Source organism: Grammomys surdaster, unplaced genomic scaffold, assembly GCF_004785775.1.
Source record: "Grammomys surdaster isolate TR1022 unplaced genomic scaffold, NIH_TR_1.0 126176, whole genome shotgun sequence".
Lineage (NCBI taxonomy): Eukaryota > Metazoa > Chordata > Mammalia > Rodentia > Muridae > Grammomys > Grammomys surdaster.
The window spans coordinates 7,109,754-7,122,557 of record NW_021620983.1 but is presented as its reverse complement, the minus strand read 5'-3'; the positions used below and the strand labels follow the sequence as shown (position 1 = coordinate 7,122,557).

The following is a 12,804-nucleotide window of genomic DNA, read 5'->3' as shown; positions in this document are numbered from 1 at the left end:
TGTCCATACCCCCCCACAGGAGAGACAAGTGGCAGGGCTAGATCTTCCAATCTCATATCCTCGGAGCCAGCTCACCCACAATATACAGGGCCAGCTCTCCTGAGTACTGCAGCTGGCTAGGGCCAGGTTCACCTCTATTAATCTCACATTCCCAAAGCCAGCTCTCCCATGATTCTCAGGTAAGGGATGGAGCCAATTCTGCCTCATCATCAACATGTACCCACTTGGCAGTCTAGACAAAAAGCCCTGTTGTTCTTTAAAATCTTGACGTTCTTTATCAGCCACAAAATAACATGACTTCTGTATCAATTACTTTTCTACTGCTGTGGAAAAACACCGCAAGGCCACCTATAGCGGTGTCTATTTGGCTTATGATTCCAGAGGGACTGAGTCCCTCACAGCAAGAAGGCATGACAGCAGGCAGCGGGCATGGTGACTGGAGCCGGAAGCTGAGCTTTCATATCCTCAACCAAAGTATGCAACAGAGAATGAGATGGAAGAAGAGTGAGGCTTTTAATTCTCAAAGCCATCCAAGTGATACACTTCCTCCAAAAAAAAAACATGTATCTCCTAATTCTCCCCAAGCAGCATCAACAGGAAGCCAAATGTCTTATTGCCTGAGCCTAGGAGAGACACTTCTCATTCAAACCACATCTTGATTTTGTTTTTAATGATTATCTTGAATTTTATTTATCCAAGTTTTGTAGCAAACATCATTCTTTAATACTTTCTAAATTTTTTATTTGTTTGTTTGTTTGGAGTGGGATATGTACACCACAGTGCAGACATAGAGGGAAAAGGACAACCTGAAAGAGTAGTTGGTTCTGTCCTTCTACCATGTTGGTCCCGAGGATCAAATCCACCTTATCAGGCTTGGTAGAGAGCATGCCTCTCTACTGAGCCACTTAGCTGGTCCCCTTTTAGAGATTTGACTCTAAGCTGATCTTGAAAGTTAGTAGCCATGTGTTCTGAGGACACATAAGTAAAATGGACACTGAGCATAGGAGGCCGCCTGAGGATGAGTCAGTGGCCTTTTGAGAATATCTTACACTGCATCATGCCCTGATTTACTTTAAGAAAAGAGTTGCTATGGTACATCTTGTGATTCAAAACTAGTCAAGTATACATTCTGTTCATGACCTAGCACAGGACAGTAGAAAACATATTACAGCTTAGTCTTTAGTTCTCCGTCATTCTCGATCTTAGGACCATTCTCGATCTTTGGACTTTTGTGCACATCTGTACACTTGCTTTTCTTCACTGTGAGCGTCGTGTCTGCAAGTTCAATTTCTGAAGAGTTGATTTCCCCAGGGAATTGAAATTTCCTCATAAGTATTAGAATGAAGAATGCAGGAAGATAGCTTGATCCTCTCAGCGCTGCAGGCAACACTAGGTAAATTCGCCTATTGAAAAGAACTAATCTGTATTAAATCTTAACGTGTTTAGTGAAAGCTAATTTTGTATATTGTTACAAACCCTTTATTCTTCAAAGAAAAACATTAGGTGGTTATCTTTCCCATGTACTTTATGTGATCTGCTTTGCTGAGTTATTAATTATGATTGTTTTTAATGTCAAAAAATCCACCATAAAAGTTTAAATGGGACTACTTGACAAGAATCTGACATGGGCCAAGGACAAGGAAGTGGGCTGCTTGGCAGGAATATGACATTGGCCAAGGACAAAGAAGTGTGCTTCAGATAGGAATCTGACATTAGGCTAGAACAAAGAAGTAATTTCAGGCAGAAATCTAAATATTAGGCTAGAACAAGGAAGTAGATTTCAGGCATGCAAATGACTTTAGGACAGGGAAGTTGGCTCAGATACTTTGGTCATCCTGATAAACCCTTAGAAACAGTGATCACGGGAGTGTTCGTGGAACTTTGTTTATTGCCTTGCTTGTTCCTTGACTATTCGCATCTATTGTATTGCTAGTTCCTCAACCTAGAACTGACCTTAATGTTTGCATGTAATTAAAATGGTATAAAAGCAAAAAGGAGGAGGGAGGATGGGATAGGAGGTTTCTAGGGAAGGGAAATGGGGAAAGGGGAAGGCATCTGAAATCTAAATGAATAAATTATCCTATAAAAAAAAGAAAAAGAAAAAAAGAAAAGAGCAGCCTTTGGAATTTTCAGAGTTCAAGCTGAGAGCAAAACTCACAAAGAGGGAAACACTCAGTGGTACTCCTTCCTGATAAGATGGCAAGGGCACTGCAAAACTGTTCAGAAAATCCTGTGTCATGGCTCAACAGAATAAAATGGAAGAATATTTTGCAGGGTGAAAAAAAAAAAGTTTAAATGTATTTCCTTAATTTTGATGATTGCTAGTTTCCATTGCCATCCTGAATGGATTTGTGGTCATTATAGAAATACATCTCTAGATGTGTCTACGAGTATGTTTTCAGAAAGATTTAGCTGATGATTAGTTTTCATTATGAGTGTGAGTGCTGTGTGCTGGGCTTTAAGCGTTCAGTACTTTATAAAGGAGCATGTAATGAGACCGAAGTCCTCCCACTCTACTCCCATGTCTTTTTTATCATTACTTCATACTAGGCAGCCATGCATCCTCTACCATTAACACCATGTAGATAATTTTACCCCAAGCAGCAGCATGACACTACACACAACTTTATGCATCTGAATCTCAGAGGGCCAGCTCTCTGGTTTCCTGGTTCTTGAGGGTAACAGCTCAAGTTATTTCTATGTGTGGCACCATCCTCTGCTTTATCGACACTCTCAGTGAGTTTGTGTCACCCCTCAACTGAATCAATTCGTATTCACAAGGCCACTAAATACTAAAACTACAGTGGGGCATCTACAGGTTCTCAGAGATGACACCAGTAGTAAAATGTATATAGCAGGTTTCGTTTCAAGATAGCCCATGGGTTTCTCATCTATTCAGGCTGCAAGCATGAGAGGTCTCTGAAATTTCCAAGACCTAGAATGCCAGAATCCATGCTTCCTGAATGTCCTGGGACTCAGTCATCCTAAGTGCTGCAGAAGGGCAGAGTCCCTCCTCTCTGTCTATAAATATGGGGTTGTAGGAAATGAGATATTTGTTCTCACATAGTATGCCCTTGTTCCAGGTCTCTATCTTGCTGTCTTGTTTACCTCTAGTGTTCCACCATGATAGCTTGGCTCAAGATGCAGCTCTGCCGTCCTGCTCCAGGGCCTCTGGGCAGAACATCTGTTCCTTTTCTAAATTCCAAGGGTCAGGATAGGAAACCCACTGAAGTTTAAATGTATTAAGCACTTTAAAAATAATGGGAAGATATTAAAATGTGTGTTATACTGTCCGCGTGCAATTCTGAAAGTGAAGCTTAAATGAAATCTTGTCACTCAAGAGAATGTTAAACATGAATGGAGATATTTTATGCACTACAAGATTAGGTCTCAAAAGATATCTTTACCTGAAGCTGTTTATATCATACATCCTGCAGGCCCCTGGCTCACCACATTTCAGAGTTCCCCAATGTAAACAGGTCCTGTCTATCAAAGCTCCAAAGTAAATAGGTGCAGGAATGCCAGCTGCAATGAGGAAAGAAAGAAAATCAGCTCATTGACAGGAAGAAAGAAAAGAGAAGGATATGTTATTTTATTTGGAACTACATATGTATGTACATATACTGGACTATATATTGAAATTATATATATATGTAAATATATATACATATATATATACTCTAAACTTAGTTTTAGAAATTATGTTAATATAAACATAACAGAAAATGAAAACTATGTATAAGGTTCAAAGAAATCATTCATTTAGTTCCTAATCATGAACATTATTTATTTTCTGAAATGTCTTCTATTAATTTTCTGTACATCCAACAAATATAACCATTCACTTCCCATTTTATTTTTACTCTTCTAGAAGATTAAATGAGTAATTAACTTCAAGTAAATTCCTTAAAGACAAGGGAAAACATTTTTCATTTCTGCAGTTACTTCATTCTCAGACTGATTACACGTAGCCAGTTCTAAGCACAAAGGCTTGTAAACTGAAGTTCGGTGTAAAGTGAGGATAGCATACCTATGTTAAAGATGTCACAAGGTCATGAAACTTCCTCAGTGTGGATACTTGGGATATTGCAGATCGAGAGACAAGTTATCTCTACCGCTTTTGGCAAATATGCATTGCCCCACCCCTGTGTCTGATCTCATTCAGATGACTATCACATGAAGCCTTTGAAAAGATCTTTTTTTTTTTTTTTTTTTTTGGTTTTTCGAGACAGGGTTTCTCTGTGTAGCCCTGGCTGTCCTGGAACTCACTCTGTAGACCAGGCTGGCCTCGAACTCAGAAATTCACCTGCCTCTGCCCCTCAAGATCTTGACTTAAGAGGTCTATAGTCTCCACCAACCCAAACACTAAGAATGCCATCAAATGGCATCTGAGCCTACAGCACAGAACTCCTTGCTTTGCTGTAATATAACTACCTGATGTGCCCACAGATATATTTAATAAATACCTTGTTCATGGACTCCTTTGCTCTCTAGCTACAAACATCACAAAACTGCCCACATGTTGGAACATGATATTTTGATGACCTGTATCTGTGACCCAAGTAATGGTCACTCACATATGATTCTAGAATAAACCCTTATTCCCTTTAAGATGAGAGTTGTGTTTTGGGTTAACAAGATAGTTACTATCTTCTTATTCATATAAAACAAATTGATTTACTAAGCATTTAATATTGATTTGATATGTTAGGGAAATTCTTCATACCAAATACTCTTATGCAAAATGCATGTAATCCAATTCCAAGTGACTTCTCTTCAGACTTGATACACCTGAAAAACACATACATACATACATACATACATACATACATACACATGTACATACATAAAATTACATCATGCAGATCTATATCTGCCCTAGCGTCTTCCCAATGGCAGTAGTAGTTTCTGATTCTAGTGGTTAAGCTTTTTTATCCTGAAGTGATGTTGATACAGCTCTACCTCTGCCACTCTCAAACAGAAGGAGAGTAAGAATTTCTGAAAGCTGTCCTCTGACCTCCACAAATCTAAAGAAGGGCTGAGATCTCTAACAATTAGAAATTGTCTGCTAACCTAGATGAATAGTTTCCTGGTTTCCATGACAACCATCATGCCATACCCACCATAATGGATGGTCATAATGGTTTCAAAACCTTTGAAACCACAAATCAAATAAATCTTTCTTCTCTTAAGTTGTTTGCTAGGCATGTTGCCATGTTGTTAAAAAAGCAAACACACATTTTATAAAAATTCAAGATATGGTAAAGGTAGTCATAAAGATAAACAAAAATCATGTAGTCTATGACATTTTAGAAAATGACTTTGTTATATGGAGTCAAAAACTTAGACATTTGTCTTTCCTATGCTACCTACAAGATTAGATTTGAGGTGGTTTTGAGAAGTTCATTCAAAGTGAAATCCTAAAAAACTGTAAGGATAAAAACTAAAAAAATTCTTAAAAATTAGGAATATAAAAGCTATATTAAAATGTGGTCTTTTCCCACCAAATACACATTTGCATAAGAAAATCATAATATATGTAATTGCTGGGATTTCACTTTTGGAAGTAATTCCATGAGATAGTTGAAGAAAACACAATAGACTAGAAAATTAATGTTATCATGTCAACAGTAATATTGTATCATCCATAATTTACATCGCAATCTTGAAATTCAGCAAGAATGAACAAAGAAGTGTGAGAAAAAATAATTTGAATACACCTTAACCTTGTTACATTAGGAAATTATTATGTTAGGGCCTACATGATGGCTCAGTAGGTAAAGTTGCTTGGCATAGAGACTGACAAACTGAACTCAATGTGTAGAACCAACATGGTGGAAGATGAACCATTACCTGTGAGATGTCTTCTCATTTCATCATTCATGGCATGGCATGCAAAAGTGTGCCATGCAAGCAAACACACACACACTCATGTATACACAAAATATTTCAAATAATCATACGTTAAAACATCAGTGAGCCACGGTTTTTTTTTTCCCTCAGTGGAAGAGTAAACATCAGAAGTAAGATAATTGAGAAACTGAGTTAGGGATGGAAGTGAAAACAGGCATGTGGTAAACATAAGACCATCTCTTGAGAGTATGTTTGGAAGTTCTAACAGGGAAGTTCAGGTGCTCATCGCCCTTTACCTATGGCCTTCCTCCTTTATGAGGAAAGTCACCCATATCAACTAATCATGCAGCTTTGGAACTGGGGTATCTGGAATAGTAAGAAGAAAAGAGACATCACTTAGCCACATCAACTGAATCTGCCTGGCACATGATGAGGTAATAGAAGTCACAGCCAAATGTCCAACACTTGCATGAATAAATCTTAAGAACTAGCAATAATCTTTGCCTGTTATCTGTCTTTGAACATATGAACTAAAACAAGGCATATATCAAATCTACATTTGTGCAAATATACGAACATTAAATCTTACAATGGAAAATAAATATGTGAGGACATATATGTAGCCTATTCCAGTGAGTGTGTATGATGAGTAAAAGCAGAGGAAAGGAAGAACAAAGGTGAGGGAACGAAAGAGAAGAGAATTGGAGGCAGAGGGGAAGGGGTAAGAAAGGAGAGGAGAAGGGAAGAAATGAGAGGAGAGAAGAGAACAGAAGAGAAGAGAGGTGTGAGAGGAGAAGAGGAAAGCAATGGAGAAGGAAAAGAGAAAGAGATTTGGAAAAGGAGGAGAATGAGGTGCAAAGAGAATGTGGGCAAATAATCAGAAAAGCACAGAGAAAGGGAGAAGTGATAAACTTGATCCACTCTACAAGGATCAAATATTTTATGTATAAATGAGTTACCCATCATGATTAACTCAACTTGCTTCTGAATTCCAATGAGACAAAAAAAAAAAAAAGGCAGGCTGAACTGTTTTCCCATTGTCAGTGGGTGTAAAGTTCACTAGACTGGAAAGAACACCTGCTCAGAAAATAAACTTTGAAAGTTGGCTCTGCAATTTCCTCAGTTTATGCTAGAATTGGACATCTCTCATTGCGTTCAAGTACCTCCTCATTATCTGTTGTTCGATTCATGTTTCTTGTTAAAGACAGAATGAGCACAGGATGTCAAGAGAGCCTGGTCCTTTTACACAAAGTGTTTCACACTCTGCCAGTCAATTAGCTGAGTGGCGACTACTCTCCACCTGTCAAAATGAGATGTCCATTCATAGGCTTAATAAGGGGTGAAAACGGGAAAGAGCAAGAAGAAGAATGCCAGCAAACTTGAAATTATCATTAAATTTAGCAGTGCTTAGTATAAAAGTATTGACAAAGGCATGTTAGAACATTGGAGTTCTAGGCACCATAACTTTAAAGGCCTTTTTTGGAAAAAGAGGTCTAATAAATTACCAAAAAATCTAAATGTCATCAGTACATTGCTTAGTGGGTAAAGGTGCTTACCACAGAGGCTTGATGACCTGAGTTTCATCCACAGAATCCAGGAATATATGTCAAAATGTTAAAATTAAAAGGCCAGTTCAATGTCATGCATCTATAATCTCAGCATTCCCACAACAAAAACGGAGGAGCAGCAAAATTGCTTGGGAACTTGAGGACCAGGTATGTTGGAGTACACAGGGAAACACAGGGCAGATGCAGAAATAATAAGAGAAACCCTGCCTATAAAACAACATGAAAGGAGAGAACTGAGTCCCCAACTTTCTGACCTCCCAATGTTTGTAGTGTAGTGTCACATGGGAGCCTGCATACACACACACACACACACACACACACACACACACACATTGGAATTTTAATTTAGCAACATGGCTGCTCTGGCAAGAAATCATACACAAAGACCTTCTAGGTCTGTGTGATCCAGCTGGAATGACACATCCTTAATCCCTCTGGCTGGAGTACAAACACACACTTAGCACACACCTTTATGGTAATGTTGGTTTGTAGAAGGAAGCAGCCATGTTTGAAAGTGACATCTAATTGAAGAGCAGACAAAGTGACAAACCAGAGAAAGATTTGACGGAATGAGTCAGAGATAGGATACACCCAACTCTCACAAAAACAGCACGGGAAAGAGAGATGACTTAAGAGAGCAGCACAGAGAAAGAAAAAAGACAGTATTACCAGGACAGATTTCTAGAGATGGGTTACAGAGAGAAAAAGCTAGACACGTGTTAAGACAGAATAAGGCAGAAAATAGAAAGGAGCCAGAAGTTGAACAAATTGTCAGAGCTAGTTTGAGGCCAAGCAGAGCAATTCAGTGAGAAACTGAGAAAAACCAGTTTGAAGCAGTCAGCTGGGAGACTTTTGAGCTAGAACAGCTGAACTGAACAAGCCAGCCAGAGTTTACAAACAACTAGAAAGTGTGAGTTTATTCAGCAGTAAGTCTTCAGGAAGACAATTATATCTAGTGAATGAAAGTTACTTTTATACAAATGCACGCACACACACACACACACGTCACATCATACACTTGCATATGAGCACACTACAAAGAAGGAAAGAGAGATGATTAAATGAGTTACTTATTACCTCAGAAGAACCATGTATCCAGGTATGGCTGTGATCGAGTAGATGAAACAGAGAAATACTGACATGATTAAGAAGTACTGCAACTTGTTAGCACACTCAGGGCCTTTGTTACACAGCCCCAGGACTGCAGATGAGTTTCTTGATGACCGAATGCAGCTGCAATTTTGAAACACCTGTCAAATAAAATAAAATTTGAACAAATTGTCAGAGCTAGTTTCAGGCCAGGCAGAGCAATTCAGTGAGAAACTGAGAAAAAACAGTGTGAAGCAGTCAGCTGGGAGAGTTTTGAGTTAGGACATTATCACAACAAAAACAGATTCTATCCAGTGTAATTTATAGCTTTAACTTCAATGTTAATCTATGTATATGGTTCTGTATCTGTGTGTATACAAACAGGTACGTGTGGATATCTGAGGGAGGCATAAGAAAGTGACCGATGTCCTGGAACTGGAGTTGTGAGCTGCCTCATGTGGGTGCTGGGAACCAAACATATCCTTTGAATGAGCACCAAATGCTCTTTACTCCAGAGCTATCTCTCTAACCCACCCAGAGCATTTTAATTCAGATAACTTCAACAATGATCTCAACTGCTTTGAAATAACAAAATAATGTTCAGACTCTGTCAAGGATTTATGTAATATCTAGAAATTATAACATCTAGTTTGCATATACAGAATAAATTGAGTTGGTCCCAAAAAAGTATTAATCTGTGCTAAGCATGATTACTTTGTACTTTCTAGCAGATATAGGTTTAAATCATAGCACATGTTAACGGAGTACACAATTACCAATTACCACTGAAAGGATTCTTACCATGTGGGTTCCAGTTCCAACAGACTTCTCACAGCCCGCGAGGCAGGCTGACATGTATGCTAGGCCATTGTCTCCACACACTGGATCCCATGTGTTTGTTACGCAGCTACACCTTGTGTTGCAGTCAGCAAGGACCTTGTTCTCCAGATGTAGAGGGTTCTGAATTCTGAAATTATTTGAAATAATGTTACAGATGCGTAAAAACCTACTCACGAACTTTATTTTGTCCTCTTTATCTCAGAATGTGCAAGCATACGTACACATACACAGGAAGGGGGGGGAGAGAGAGAGAGGGAGAGAGAGAGAGAGAGAGAGAGAGAGAGAGAGAGAGAGAGAGAAAGGGAGATTTAGTGTTTCCCCCAGAGCAGAAACAGAAACATCCAAATATCAACATGCAGTCCCTATACTACATCCTTGGCAGACAAGTTGTCTTTTGCAGTGGTCACATGATTCAAATCAGACATGAATATACAATTTCTTATAACTTTATGTTTGAAATTATTTAAATCATAATTTTTACAGGTTTTGTAAGAAATATTACTTTTAATCTCTCTCTCTCTCTCTCTCTGTCTCCCTTCTCTCTCATGTGTATGTGTGTTGTGTGTGTGTGTGTATGAGTGTGTAGGCACATAGGCACATGTGTACATTCACGTGTATTTGGATATCAGAAGATAAACTTCCACCATGTTTAAGACAAAGTCTCCCATTGTCCAGTGTTCCAAAGCCCAAGAAGCAGGCCCATGAACTATCAGAGTTTTTTGACTATGTTACTCAGATCACAGGAGGAGCACAGAGATTCCAGATATCCATGAGGAGCCATTTCAGAGAAGCAAAAGCTACCAGGGGACTTTTCTGGAGATGGCCCACTGTTTTTTCGCATGGTCTTCTATGGGTGGGTCCTGAGAGGCAGGTCCCAAGAGACTTTATCACAGAATTGCTTCTTACTGTTGACATGTCATTCCTGTCACAAAGCCTAAGGATTCCTGGACACTAATCCATCCTATTGAGCAAATTTCCTACAGATCAACATAAAGATGAACTTTCATGAATTAATAATATTTAGATAAATTGATGATTTTAAAGAATACCTGATTTGATATGAATAATTTTAGGAAGAAAGTTTTAAGAAATGGTTTTAGTTGTTTTGCCAGAAAGATACAATAAATTTAGAATCAAGAATAAAATGTGCCCCCTTCTCATAGAATAGTAAGGGGTACATAGTAAGGAATACAGTGAGCTTTCACAATTACACTAAAAAGAGAAATACACTTGGGGCAAATTTATAATCAAAGAAAAACATTCATTCTAGGTCAGATCCATGGATGAACCCACGGGTGTACACTATAATAAAGCAAGAGCATGGGAAACTTTCTTTGAACTTAATGAGCTTACATAATGAAACAATGTGTTGAACTTAACATCAAAATCCTCCTGTGACTCCCCTTTTGTATAACAGTTCATCTATGAGGTAATTTTCTAAGAACTTAGGTCTATAAAAAGGTCAGAGCAAAGAAACAAAGTGCTGGCTTGGAGAGCTCTCCCTTATCTACCCATCTCTCTATCCAAATATATGTGGGAGGTGTTTGAGCATCAGCCCAATGCACCAAATGTATATATTTATAGGTCTGTTTGTCTATACATATGTGTGTAAGTTTATGTGTAAGCATACATAAAAACTCGTACAGTTGACTGAGGCAAGTGGGTGGACCTGACCAAAGTGTGTGTGTGTGTGTGTGTGTGTGTGTGTGTGTGTGTGTGTGTGTGTATGCGCATGTGTGCGCGCCTATGTGTGCCTGTGCATATATGCCTGTAAGGGATTTTATTTCTTTTCCTTTCTTTTCTCTCTGGTTCAGGAAGAGTTAATGAGCTCCAAACCTCTTGCTGGGCAAATGAGAGGTCCTTGAGCCAGAGAGGAAGGAAACCAGTACTTATCAGCACAGATAGTAAGAGAGTTACAGAGTAAGAGACCAGCGCTTATGTAAGCACAACTAATAAGATAATAACCCCAAGGGCTGGTGAGATGGCTCAGTGGTTAAGAGCACTGACTGCTCTTCCAGAGGTCCTGAGTTCAAATCCCAGCAACCACATGGTGGCTCACAACCATCTGCAATGAGATCCAATGCCCTCTTGTGGGGTGTCTGAAGACAGCTACAGTGTACTTACATATAATAAATAAATAAATAAATAAATAAATAAATAAATAAATAAATAGTTAAAAAAAGATAATAACCCCAGTATTGTCAGTTTCTGGCCTTCATTTAACACTGTGTCCAACCCAGTACCATCCCTGAAAAGACCAGGGCAGACCCCAGGCAGATACCTGACCATGTCAAGCTTTACATGAGTTGTGGAGACCTGAAATTGGGATTTCCTGCCTGTACAGCAAGCACTTTACTACTTTTAAAGCTGTCTCATTATGGGAGTACAACAGACATAAATAACTTAGGCTAAAAGCTTCAGATTTATTTTTCTCTATTATACTTTAAAGCAGACTAAGAAATCACCCATATGTGTGTGGAATCATAAACTTACTCACTGGTAGTCCCCAGACCCTTTTTATACACTTACAATTTGTATGGGGATGCTATAGGATTGATGGGTAGATGAAAAATACAAGATAACCATGGATCACTGCCATTCAGTTATAAAAAAAAATGATTCAATTATATATAACCCTTGGAGAAAATGGACTAGCAGTTGTGAAAATACTACAGTGTTCATTGGTAAAAACAAACAAACAAACCAAAACATACCCTTCATAAGAGGTAGTTAAGCCAGCAACTGGGAAATTATCACAGGTTATCATAAAGTGAAAGAAAGACAGAAGGTACTCAAACAGGGATAGGCAGAATGCCATGTATGCAGCCTTCTTAACAGTAATCTTGAACTTCTTCATGATAAAGCCAATAAGTAAATACCCAATGCATATTGGAGGTAAGTTATAAACACCTGTAAATGCAAGTAAAATATTTATAAAACAGCAGAAAAATAAACATGTTATCAATTTATATAATACATAATACTTAAATGATTGAGCTCTAATATACAAATGATTTTAAACCCTACTCACTTGCATATTATATACAAAGAGGTTCTCAAATGCTCCATAACCTCACTTTAAAAACACAGTTAGCAATTATAATCATTTGCTATAAATACATTTACAAACATGTTATAAACACTTTATGAGCAACACACACAATCACATGTGCACACATACGTTTATGGTATTAGATGCTTCATGTATATTTTTTTTTTACTTTGTATACTGGGCGTTTGACTCAACTCTAGATGATTTTTGAAGGTTGCTGCTGAGCCATGCTTCTCATAGTATAGAACATTGTTGATGTTGTCCAGCAATTCTCTTTCTCCATTCAAAAATATTTTTTCAAAAAAGAAACATAAATATATAAAGGAAGAAAGAAAGAAGAAAAGAAAGAAAGAACAAAAGAAAGAGAGAGAGAGGAAGAGAAAGAAAGAAAGAAAGAAAGAA

General features: G+C 38.1%; 1 protein-coding gene across 1 annotated transcript in view; it reads right to left on the bottom strand.

Moving 5' to 3' along the window:
• Positions 1 to 722: 722 nt before the first annotated feature.
• The window catches only part of LOC114612623 (solute carrier organic anion transporter family member 1A5), a 39,746-nt gene continuing 27,664 nt past the window's right edge, over positions 723 to 12,804 (bottom strand). The window contains exons 10-15 of the mRNA XM_028757611.1: positions 12,065 to 12,260; positions 9,312 to 9,477; positions 8,499 to 8,671; positions 4,727 to 4,791; positions 3,408 to 3,525; positions 723 to 1,403 (exon numbers count right to left, since the gene is read on the bottom strand). Coding sequence (XP_028613444.1) covers positions 1,166 to 1,403; positions 3,408 to 3,525; positions 4,727 to 4,791; positions 8,499 to 8,671; positions 9,312 to 9,477; positions 12,065 to 12,260 — 956 coding nt within the window. The 3' untranslated portion in view covers positions 723 to 1,165. The remainder of the gene's footprint in view (positions 1,404 to 3,407; positions 3,526 to 4,726; positions 4,792 to 8,498; positions 8,672 to 9,311; positions 9,478 to 12,064; positions 12,261 to 12,804) is intronic.